Below are 12833 nucleotides of genomic sequence, written 5' to 3'. Positions count from 1 at the left end.
CACTTACCGTAGAAACTTTATTGACCACCTCTGGCATGAGTGCTAGGCCACGCACAAAGGTACGTGCAGCAATAAAGGACCGTGTCAGATGGATGCGGAGCTTGCGAGGAACATCGCCAAAGGGCTGCAGCTGCTCCGTGTGCCGGCTGACACACTCCATGTAGGAGTCGCTGAATTCATACTGGACGTTGACCAGCCGGAACATCCGCTCCAGGAGGTCAGCCCAAAATTCTGACAGCATGGATTCTAGGTTGACGGCACTGCTGCCAGACAGGTAGTACCGAGTCAGGGCTGTGAAGAAGTTCTTGAACAGCTCTGCATTCTGCACGTACATCATCCCGTATGTTCGCACATACATGTTGTTAAGAGAGACCTCTGCATTTTTCAAAAGCTCACGGAAAAACTCTGTGAAGAAAAGCAGAGGAGAGGATCAGTGTGATGACTAAATGTCATTTGTCTAAGCTTGTTAATGCTTCAGTGTTTGACTAAAGGTGTTATGAAGGAATCTGTACGATAACATATTGCCTGGGAAAGACAGGGCTAATTTAATCTATAACCCAGTTGCTTGTTTTTTTTTTTTATTAACTTGATTTTACTTCTTTGGGCCAAACAGAGTCACACTTTGTGGCTCTCCCATTACAAAACATTAGGCATGATTAGGGGGGGCTGTTTCTGTGATGTGCATCCATCTGAACAGGACTAAGAAACTAACAAAAATGTGTGTGTGTGTGTGTGGGGGGGGACATATCAATGAGGAATTATAAATAAGAGGAATTAGGCTATAACCATATGTCAGAAGAAAAAACTGCCTATAAGAGCATTGTTTCACCAGGAATACAAGTGCGCTGCCTGTCCCGTTATTCCGACAAATCCATATGGCAGCCCGACATTAGATAGCGTCAATTTAAATAGGTTGCAATTTAACTACTGCATCATACGCAGCTGTCTGTATTGACTTTTAAATGCTCAGAAGTATGTTCATGTCACTCTTTTGCATTTAAATACTGAGGTTAATGTGGTCGAAATCATCACTGAAATTCATGCCAGTTGATTTTCTGACAGTCTAGGCTCTATTTGTTAAAATAAAAAGAACGGATAGTCACACTGAGGAGCTGACTGACAGTCAACTGAACAAATTCCTTAGTCAGGTACAGCCCTACATATAACCTCCACCCACATCGGTGCTTTCTGACTCGTGAGCGGCTTCCACTCAGAGTGCTAGTTATTCCACTTCACCTGTGCCCATACTTTTTGACCATCTCAACAGCATCAGCTTAAGCATAAAATCTTGTGAAAGGCAAAGGAATGTCTTATGGGAAGGGAGGTAGTAGGGAATGATAAGATGAGGAGTGTAGCGGGGGGTGGAGCTGGACCATCAGGCTGCTCTTCGTCTCTGCAGACTTGCCATTCAGCAAAGACGTCTCTCCACATCAAGCCGCTTCAAACTGACCATCATCAATGGCATTTTTCTGTTGTCACATTCCATTTGCCTTCCTTTCTCCCACTTTCTCTTGGACTGTCCTTCAGAGGCATTTTCAATAGGATTACTGAATAATGTGACCCTCCTCCCCTCCTGTGTATGGACCTGTACCCCCCATCCAGCCCTGCATCTCCCTCCCTCTGCTGCTTTCACTTCATCAGTTCCTTCAGAGAGCTCTCTTCACAAGAGACAGGGAACAATGACCTACTTCATCCTGAGGAATGTCCATCACCCCCCTCACTGCTTTCTCCCACCTCTAATAATCCAGGCCCCCTCTCCCACGGACAGCCCCTGCTCACCCCCAACTTTCTTAATCTGAACAAAATGAGAATTCCTGTCTCTGAAAAATGCTTCACCTTCACTCTTGCAGGCATGCAAGAACACACTCACCCCCTTTTCTTTTTTTAGCTATTCTACATCACCCCTTCGCTGCCCCATGTGCTCAGAACTTCTGTCCCGCTGCACTTTCTCTGGGTGCCCTCTGCTTGGCTTTGAAATGTAAAGTTCCCATGCTCTCACGGGGGGAGTCACTAAACACTCCCTGCCATCAGTACACACACAGTCCCCAAGTAGCACTGTCACTTCCACTTCAGACTGACACATTAAAAAGAAAAAATGAGGGAGGGGAGGGGTGAGGGCGGCTCGCGGCGGGTTTAGTTGAGAGCTTTTTTAACTCCAAATCCCCACTGTGTCGCCAAGGATACCGGAAACACTGCAGCCCCTCCATTTACCTCCCCACCATCACTGCTCCCCTAGCCCTCTCTAACACACACACACACACACAGGGGAGGGCACCGAGCTCCATACTCAGTTGACAGACATTAAAACAAAAGGTCCACCCCTACCCCTGGAATGTCATAGTAGCTACAAGTTTAAAGTCAGTGAAAGGAGACGTAGGAGGAAGAGGCAAGAAGCAGGAGGACAACCCTGAACTTCTCTTTTTCCTTTGTTGTTTATTAAAGCAGTAATGCATACATGCTAAACAGATCAGCATTATACAGGCATCTTTATTGTCATTAAAACTGTCTATGATGTGCTGCTGGCTGCAAGCAGGCTGAGGAGCCAAACACTAACTCAGGATTTTTCCATGAAAGTCTGGGTAAAGCAAAACCAGTGATTTGTTTCTAACTACATTATACATGCCAGAAAATAGATGCTGAAAATGTGAAAGACCGAGAACTATGTAGCACTGAATTGTGGAGCCAGACCATTAAAACAGTTATTCAACATTTTAAAGTTCAGGATTTTTTTGGGTGGGGCAGAACACATGGCTTAATGGCACACTGGAGCCATCCTTAATACAACGCCTCCAGCTCTATGCTTACATTTGTTTTTAATGGAACTTGTGAGACTGAGCAAAAGATATCATTAATGATGCTGCCTCAGTATTAAACAATGACAATGGTCTGAACTGACACAGCGGACCGTGCAGCTGTTGCATGGGACAGAGCCCCACTGTCTGCTGAACAAGCTCACAGATTGTTGGCAAAGCTTAAATTTCTACTTCTCTGCAAGTTTATGCTTGTTTAGCAGGTGTTTCATTAAATTACTCCTACTATCTTTTTACTCACACAGGTTTTATTGCACGTACAGTAATGAGCATAGGTGTTGTAAACTTTAGTTTCACTTTACTTCTCCTAGGCTTCCTAATTCCACTGGTGCGACAGCAGCTGTCTGATCTGTGTGTGTGTTTAGCTTACTCTCATTCAAACATCAACACAAAGGAGGAGCGGCTCCATAAAGCCCAAAACTATACTGTAATTCCAGTGGTTTCAGTGTCTTCACCCAAATGCCCCCCCCGAGCATTTCAGAGCAGAGAATACTCCATATTTTTTCATGAGTTTGAAAGTTAATTTTATATACTATACATTCTTATTCATTCGAATTTGGCTGGGTGGTTAATAACGCATTTTCCTGTGGTGTGACAGACTCAGAACACATTTATTTCTACTTTACCCGGATTTTAAAAAAATGCCAGTCACTCAGCCAATGGTCTGGCAGCATCTGGGTGAAAGGTTACACGACACAGAGAGTAAACTGCAGTGAAATGTAAGGAAGAAGAATGGCTGCTGCCTCTGTGAGGATCTGTCTTTTCCCTGCTCCCTCTTCTCACCCTGTCACTATTTCCACATGTTGCAGCAAAGGCCCTAAATTATGAGTGATAGTCTCAGACCCAATCCATCATAGGAACAGAGAAGCTGACTGATCTCCTCCCACTCCTGCCTCCCATTTTCCCCTCCAAGGAGCTTCCCCCTCGCCCCTGCACCACCAAACCCCTGTCTCTTTAAACTCTGCTCCCCCAGTTCTAGCCCAGGCAGTAATTGCATCCTATTTGTGCCAATTAGTCCTTGCACTTCTCCCTTTTCTTATGGGATGGGATTTTGTCCCTCCTGCTGTTGGACTTCAGTGCTTTGGATGGATGTCGCTTGTTGTGTGCGTGTGTGTGTGTGGAGACAAGGGGCCTTAATCCAAGCACTTAAATCCCAGACACAGGCTGACAGGGTCAGTGCAACAGGACAGAGAGGCTGAGGCCAGGACAAACACAGCATGAGGAGAGACAGAGAGGGGAGAACTATTTCTGGCTCTGGTCTTAATTGGCCATGACTCCGAGCTCCAGGCGCATGATGAGAGCCTGCCTAATCACATACACCACTTCCTGAGTTTGTTAGTGTGAGACTGCATGTTATTGCATCTGTCTTCATGTACTGTTGTGTTTATGGACATATGTGCCCCATTCCTCGGGAGCAGTTCGCTGATGTCATCACTATGACTGTGTTCTTCTGTAAGACTAAAAACAGTGATAGCCGCTTTCTGTGGCAGCTTCACTGACAGAAAGTGCCTCCATCTGGGTATCTCCATGTGACAACAGGGCATAACAGGGCAGCAACCTGAGTCTGTCACCGTATCCAGTGAGAGAGACGGTCTAATGGACCAGGTGGAAGAGAGCACAGCAGGCCTTTGTAAAGAGATCCCACATCTAGTCGTTCAGGGACAGCAGCAACCAGTCTACAGTGATGAAGAGGGGGCACAAAAGGCAAATGAAGCTCAGGAAGAGTTTCAGGTTAAGTTCAAGAGCTGCCCTCTCTTGTCCAATTAGATCTTGGAAAAAAACCCACCCTAAACAGTAACACTGTAGGGTGGTGTGATATTACAGAGTAAACGTGGACTCTGACCTCAGCTCCGAAAAACTCATAGCTGAAGCCACAATGAAGTTTGACTGTAAATTTTCTTAGTTATGGAAAACGTCAGTGGAAACTGTCTTGACAATCATGGTTCTGGTATCTGTTCCTCAAAATCAGAGACCAACTCCTTTTAGTCTCACCGCTTTTCTTGGATGTTCAAGAACTGTACAGGAAAGCATCCATCACAAAATCTGTAAGTAATAAATACTTCACCGCCTATATGTCCAGCAGAGCAAATGCAGTGCAGCTACAAGAATGTCACTTTTTTTCATACCAGGAAAACATCGTTTCTCTTCTTACTGCAACAAGTCATGCTACAGTATGTTCTAAGAAAAAACAGGGACAGAGCTAACTAAGGTAAATGTGTTAGCTGGAGTGGAGATTATCTGCAAACATAAGGACAAAATTTCCAAATTTCCTAGCTAAACTGAGACCGTATAAAATCCTCACGGGACTCTATCATATATAATTTAACTTTAAGGCAGCCTGACAATCTTAAACAATCTAGAGCTGCAATGATTATTCAATTAATTAATTTGTTAACATCGTTGGGCTGTGGCAAACCTGTGATCGACATTTATCCCTATTTTATAATCTAAACCATTAATCAAGAAATAGTAGATTAACCAACAATAAAAAATCATTTCTAACTGAGAATAATTGTTAGTTGCAGCCCTAAGACCATAGCTCAGAAAGCACCAGTTGAGTCGTGTGAGAAAGTAAGAAGGGTGTGCTGGGAAAAGAGAGGGTTAGTGGGAGAGAGAGGAATGATTGGGGACAAAGGGCAGTGAGAGAGGAGAAAAAGAGGGGCGGGACAGCTTGAGCAGACACTGCATTCCGACACGTCACATTCCTGTTCACATCTGGCTGCAATACACACGCTCCCTGTTACTGACGATCCCTCGCTGCCTTTCACAGACACATAAGATCTGAGGGTTTCTGACCCACATGCGCACAGGCATGCATGTGTACACACAAGAGCATCAAACCACACACATAACCGACCGAATAAGCAAAATTCCAGTGCATTTAGAAACTTTCAAATCTGTTGCAGAACAGTCCTCGTCCTGTCCTCCGTCTGTCCATGCTTCTTCACAGAGCTGTTGGGTGACTGGGGGTTTTCAAAGCTGCCCCTCTTCCTCGGCGACTCAGCACTGTTGCATGTTCCCATGCCCTCCCACTCTCAGCAAGAGAAACCTGATCCCAATATTTAGAGGCATACACACGTGCTCACACACACACAGAGGAACAGGAAGTGCGGAGAAGACAATCTTAGGATGTGTGTGGGCTGTTTGGAAGCGTGCACCTGGGGAGAAGGGATGCGGGTAGTGGGGGACGCTGAAGCAGTGTGCCAAGATGTTGAGAGACAGGTGGACGGACCAACCGACGCAGACTGACTGTCTCCGGCAGCGCACTGGCAGATGGGAGCGTCCGTCAAGAATCATGAAACATAAGTGCTGTTAGGGGGACGCTGCAGCCAGCAGTATAGTGTAGTCTAAGTAGTCGCTGGTGTGCGTGTGTGCATTCGTTTCTGTAAGTGTTTTTGCTTACTGTCAAAGTGTTCGTGCTTCTGTTTGAAGGTGGACTGCAGGTTGCTGCTGAGCCTGGAGACGGGAGCGTTCATGTCCGAGTGGCTCTGCTGGCTCAGCTTCTCCTCCATCTCTACCGTGCAGCAGGAGAAACCCTGTGGACACACTTTTAGGCGGGCTCCTAAAAGAGACAATGAGGATACTATTAAACACCATTAAAGCACTTATGTCATCATGAGTCGCATTACAAATACAATACATCTGATCGGTTAGAGACCCATTTTGGGGTATGTTAGAAGACAAATATGCTCAGCGGGCTTTGGTAACGTGCATAAGATTACAATAAATTGAGCCGATTGGCCTTTTTAATGGATATTTGACTTCATGTAATAAGTAACAGTTTCTTTGGAATAAAATCTGTTAAGCTCACAACTCACCAACTCAAATGCACCCTGGCTGTGAAAACACCCCTTAACTGCAATTAAAGTGGATTATTTCAACACTCAGCTCAGAACAGTCTTTAGTCAGCCACTTTATAGAGCCTTGCTCTTATCCTGGTACTCCCCAGTCCTTCTAAAATACAGACATTAACAGCAGAGGATTAGCTCGTCACCCACTCCACAAGTAAAGAATGCTGACTTTAGCCATGTGCAACCATTTTTAAAAATCTTTTACACGTGAAGCACAGACTGGTGTTTTATATATAAAAAAAAAAAATACAGAGGAAAGCACTGGTCTCTGTTGGATGTAATGTAAATGGGGACAACACCTTTTCAACATCATTTATGATTACCAGGAGGCAGCAGGCATCTGTTACATGACCAATTTTTGATTTGGTGATACTTTCTTCTTAATGCTGGCTTAAGTGACCCTTAAGTTCCAAGCAGGACACATGTGAAGTGTTTTCTGTTTCTATAATGTCAGTTTAGTTAGAAAAAGGATTTCACACTGTTCTGCTTCTGCTTATGTATGAACATGGATGTGAACTGAGCCAAAATCCTCAAAAAGCTCTGTTCTCTACCATTATTCAAACCTAAATCCTGTCTGATAAAATAGCAAATGACAAATTTGTCAAGAGCTTAATATCCCATTAAACAGGAGGGTCAGGGAAGGACGAATGCAGCTGCAATAATGTTTTGTTTTAAATGCGGCTGCTGGAATTTGGGAGAACACAGGGATCCTTTCACTGCATCTAGGAACCAACAGCCTGTTTAGTTTCCCCCCACCAGCTCACACTCACCGACACGGGCCTGGGTGCCCATACAGGTTACTGCTTCTTGCATGGCGTACATGTGATAAATGGACCAGGGCTTTAATATTACCTGCATGTGTTGAAAGACACCAAATTAAACTAAATTAGCCTAAAGTGCTAATGTTGACCCCAGTTTTCATATAGTATGTGTAGTGTATAATGTGTTATACATTTTCCTTTTATATGAAATGCACCAGTAATTTATTTAAAGCTAGATGAAACTAAAAATTGTGAACTAAAGAGATGTTATTGGGGCCTTGCAGCTTCTATAAACATCATCAGTAGCATTGAATTTCTTCTTTGCTGAATGGATTTACTACAAATGGGGCCTTTTCTCACTTTAATTCCAGCTTTGTTCACGTTGAGCATTAAAAAAAAAAAACCTTCTATTCTGTTACTTACTGGGTTGAAGATTGCTGGAGCTTAGGTTCAGGTTGTTGCAGTTGGCTTGATCACCATTGTAATGTGCTGTCATAACAAGCACAGAGCCATGTTGTTCTGTATTTTGTATAAGATCTTCAGGTTGTTTTCATTCTTTTGGTCCATGTAACAGATACCGCCCTTCAACTTCTATTAGAAAACCAGGACTTTGATAGTAACATTTGTTATTTTACACATGTAAAACTATATCGACAAAAAATGTATACATTTCTAGACTAAGCTTCCTATAACCGCAAGAGTCTGATGTGTGCTTGTAGAAATATTAAGCTAATCACACCAGACAAAACTGATTTGCCTCAGAACAACGAACATCAAGCTGCCTACATGTCTGAAATTGCAACTATACTGCTAAAAAAATTAAACTTCAGGGTCAGAAGTGACTCACAGCAATACAATCATCTAAACAGGGCACCAGAGGGAGGGATGCACCCTGGCGCCATAAACTGGTCCCATCTGTCTGGGATCAAGTCCAAATAAGCCTCAAGTCACTCCTTCTCTCACAGTCCTCTCCCCAAACCCACTCCAACCGATCCACTCGTAGACACATACTCACATATAGCCAGGCACAGTTGGCAGCCCCTACCTAAACACATTCACACATCACATAACTGCTCAACACATGGCTCTTTGTACCAATGTGATTGGAGGTACAAGGGGCAGCATACAGACACACACACACACACACTGAACTTTTAGGTGAAACAGCCATCCAGTCTCCCCTTGTGCAGGGCCCCGTCCTTGCCCGCAGCACAGGCGTACCACCAAAAAGGGTTATGTCCATGAAAAGAGTCCAAGTTACCAAAGTACACAAATAAAAGTGAGATGGCCAATATTTCACAGGAATGTCTGTACAAATGTCACATTGTTAGCACAAAGGATTAACTCTCTGAAAACTGGAGATCCTTAGCTAATGCATACCTTGTAGAAACATTTTGGCAGTCAATTTCTCAAAGCACTGTTTGAACCATCACCCAGAACAGTTGGATCCGATAAAAATCAACATCACACCAGACTATGTGCGACATGTATCAGCCTCATTATTTCACATCAGTGGATGCACTGGTCATTTCTCTACCATCACTGGCACAGACAGTCTCTGTGTGGCTGAAGAACTGGCTCCCACCTGCATTATGGAGTTCCTTTTAGGGGCCTCTCACCCTTCCAGTTTCCCAAGTACTTTAAGATGTAATAAGACAGAGGCAGAACATTGTTCAAGTGTCACTCAGAAGAAGAAAACTGCCATTTATGGTGTTCAAAACAAGAGAGCAGTCTTGTAAACAAACATGTGACTGTGTGTCATGCTATTCATCAGCTCTCCGCTGCCTCTCTGCTTTTCCTTTGTGGGGGGGACCACCACCCCCTTTAAATGGCTCATAAAATAAGTCACTTCCCTTTGACATTGTCCTGCTTCTCAAACCCTTTTCTCAGAGGAAGGATGGTGGGGGGTGGTGGAGGAGGTGAAAATGCCTAACAGACAAAAACCAGATTAGACACCTCACTGCTCCCTCTGCTTGCCATCATGTGGCCCTGAACCAGACGGACCTCAGAGTGCCCCCCCGCCCCCGCCGCCTTCACCTCGACCACCACCACCCTGCAGGCTTAACCAGTGAGGTCAGGGGTTACCAGCCAGTCCTCTGAGAGAGGTCCTGTCCTCTGACTCTCCCTGTCCGCCAGTCAGCGTATCCACCACACACAGTAACTCACCCCCCACCCACACCAATTACTCCAATAATAACGCATACAAAAAGAGGTCCACTCACACAGGCAATTATAAGCTGTAAAGGTTGCAGGCACATGCACTAAATATAAACAGAAAACCCTTAAAAGTCATATACTTCCAATCTCAAGTCATACAAGTCCCCCAGGGATTATTTCTGTACCCTTTTGAACTCACGACATCACTAAAACAGCTAAGAGAGCCGTGAAGGAGGTCATGGGGTCCTGTACGTCACCAACCATTCATCGACATCTGTCATTAATTGGTGCCTGGTGGTCTGCGACTGAACCAAACCTCTGAGCTTTCACACAGCCATCAACATTTGTAAACAATTTAAATGATAAACTATGCTGCTCATAGTTTATGAACACACTAATTCAATCCCAGTGGTAGTTTGAGACGGTGGACACCGGGGCAATTTCATTTCCAAATATGAAAAACGTGTGAACATTTTCCAAGTCATTCTGACCAATCTTTGAATGTCCAGCATATGAAACAAAGCCCCGAACATTCCCAGTAGCGTGAGATGTGTGAAACATGTCTGAATACAAAGGTTGACTGTTGTACCTACAGTATACCTACATTATTATGCCCCCTGCTGTGACATGTAAAGGAAAATGCTGCCAGCAGACTGTTGTGAATTTACACGCCCTGCAACCACAACAATTCTCCTGCTGCTCCTCACCTCTGTCTGGGATGTAATTATCCTGGGGGGTTTAAGGGATTGCTGCCATTTGTTGGGTAACTTTCTATTCTGCTCCACATCCTGTCACGCATAATCACATGTGCTCAGCCTGTTCTTTTGATGAAGGCATGATGTTGCTTTTTAAGGTGTGAAGTTTTACACATAAGCATGAGGTTCGTTACAGGCATAATAATCTGTTAAACTGTTTCAAGCAGGAAAAACTACAGAGACACAAGGAGAACAAGTAAAAAGAGAAAATGCTGCTCAGCAATTCTAATAAAAAGTTTTATGCTTCAGAATTGAAATGTGCAAATTTTTGAGGTGCTGAATCCAAAAGTTACCTTTAAAAGCAATGGCATTTAGGTATTTAGCCATGTAGTTTTTATGCAAACACAAAAAACTGACTGACAAGTAAAGACAATGACACCTTTTGACTTCGAGAGAATATGAGCTGCAGTATATACACAACAGAGAGCTTGATGTCTTGAGTTGAGGTATGAACATAAGTGCTTTAATTAAACAATGTGTAACTTGTAGTCCCTAAGACCAATGCTGCACCTAAGAGGCTTTATGTATAAAAAGCAAATAGGTTTGGTTACTAGTCCTGGTTTGGCTCAGACACCTTTCCTTCTGTCATTTGACAATGCTCGGCCATTCTTAAGCTAAATTTACACACTGCCAGTTCCACAGCTTACAAACCAAAGTCAATCGACAATTTCCGTTTCCGTGGCTTTTGTTTTGGAAGCATTTTGGTTGTCAACTAGTATAAGCCGGAAAACAGCTGCATATTCATTTCAAATCACAGCAATTGCTTTTTCTCTGTCATTCACTTCTTAAACTCTTTCTTGTCCTCTTCTTTTCATCTCAAAGAGCCCTGGTGGTTTATGCATGGATTTTAAAATTATTTATTTGTGCACACTGCTCATTCAAAAATACATTTCAGATTTTCCTATTTGTTTCTCAGTCAGCAATTCAGCTAATCCTCAAAAAAACAATAACAACAAAAAAACCTAGAATTACTGCTTTGCAGTTGTATGTCTCTGCCAGCCAGTCAAATTCACGGGTATGAGACAGAAGTGAGGTCACTGACCTTTGACCACCAAAATCTAATTAGTTCATCACTCAGTCCAAATTGACACTTTTGCCAAATGTGCAAAAATTCCCTCAATGTGCTCCTGAGATATCACGTTCACAAATATGGGCCAGATGGACGGACGGACAATCCAGAAACATAATACCAGTGGCCATCATCGGCGGGAGGGCATGGAAATTGAATGCAACATCTCAAAATGCTTAGCTTTAATGAGCTTTCACTAATAACTTTGAAAAGGCAGTACAGTCATCGACAGTACAGTTCCATTATATACTTCACAGTCCAGTTAGAAAAGTGCAGAGGTATAATGTGATATTTCCTTCTATATGACGAGAAATCCTTTAACTATGTGGGCTGACTAAGAGCTCAGTCTTATTTACAAGCTACAGGAGAAGCTGCTAGGGGAGGGAAGGATACAAACATCCACACATTCACGCCAGGCTGCTGCTTGGTACAACCGCAGACTCTCGCTCAAGGGCATCATGCCAGTTGGTTAGGGGGGGGAATGTGTGTCTACTTCACTTTCCTCGTCCAAATTGTTCTCGTTCTTTTCTAAGGACTAAAACCAGCCACATCCTACACTACATAACCAACATTACTTTACAGTGCAGACAAACAGTACTACCATTGGGAGTATTTGAAGTACTACTAACACGGAATGTTACTGGGCTTCAAAAAGAAAGTTAAGTTACCTAAATATCTGTGTCCCTGCTTAGCTCAGATTTCCAAACCATGTTCAGTGGAGCATTTTGTCCTACTTAAGAAAAGTTTGAAAAACAAAGAGTAAATTGGTTTTCAAAAGCCGGCATATAGAAAATGTTAACACCCATCCATGTATTGCATTTATCTTACACTCTGACCCTGCGTACATGGGTGTGCTCCGAACTACAGCAGAGTCACCGCAGAGGGAGAAAATATTCCATATTATTAGGGAGTTGGCTGTTCTTATGGAGATCATCAGGGCAGGGCACTGCTTCCACCTACACTTCAACCTCTTACAAAAAAAAAAAAAAAGAGAGTAACAAGAGTTTATAGCTGTTTTGGCCAAACCATCAATGCTTTTCAGCTCAGTTCATAAGGAAAGTCTGAAAGAGAGTGGAATGTGCTGGCAAGGGACTTCTGGATCTGCGGTGGGTGGCAACCCCAAGCCTGGTCCATGACTGCTGCTCAGTGTCTCCAAGCAGAACTGAACTGAAAAGATGAATAGACAGTATAGTCGAAGATGTTATTAATGACCCCTTAAAAGGATTTTTTTTAAAACAGGAGTCATGAAGGACATCTGAATCATGAGGAAACCCAAGGTGCTGAATGTTATGTTTCAGTATCTATGTAGTATTAATCAATGTTCAGGAGTCCCAGGATGTTCTACAACAGGTCTGTAGTTCCTCACAGGGGGCAGCAAACAGTATTTTAGCATGATGTGACCCAGACAATACTCTCACTACTCTCAGAAA

General features: G+C 43.5%; 1 protein-coding gene across 2 annotated transcripts in view; it reads right to left on the bottom strand.

The window, feature by feature from the left end:
- Window positions 1–12833, bottom strand: part of gpc4 (glypican 4) — a 31763-nt gene that overhangs the window by 5215 nt on the left and 13715 nt on the right. For both annotated transcript variants that reach the window (XM_020595502.1, XM_020595503.1), the window contains exons 2-3: window positions 6214–6372; window positions 8–405 (exon numbers count right to left, since the gene is read on the bottom strand). In XM_020595502.1, the coding sequence (XP_020451158.1) occupies window positions 8–405; window positions 6214–6372 (557 nt within the window). The remainder of the gene's footprint in view (window positions 1–7; window positions 406–6213; window positions 6373–12833) is intronic.

This window comes from Monopterus albus, unplaced genomic scaffold, assembly GCF_001952655.1.
Source record: "Monopterus albus unplaced genomic scaffold, M_albus_1.0 scaffold27.1, whole genome shotgun sequence".
In the NCBI taxonomy this organism is placed as follows: domain Eukaryota; kingdom Metazoa; phylum Chordata; class Actinopteri; order Synbranchiformes; family Synbranchidae; genus Monopterus; species Monopterus albus.
This window is presented reverse-complemented; position numbering and strand designations above follow the sequence as displayed.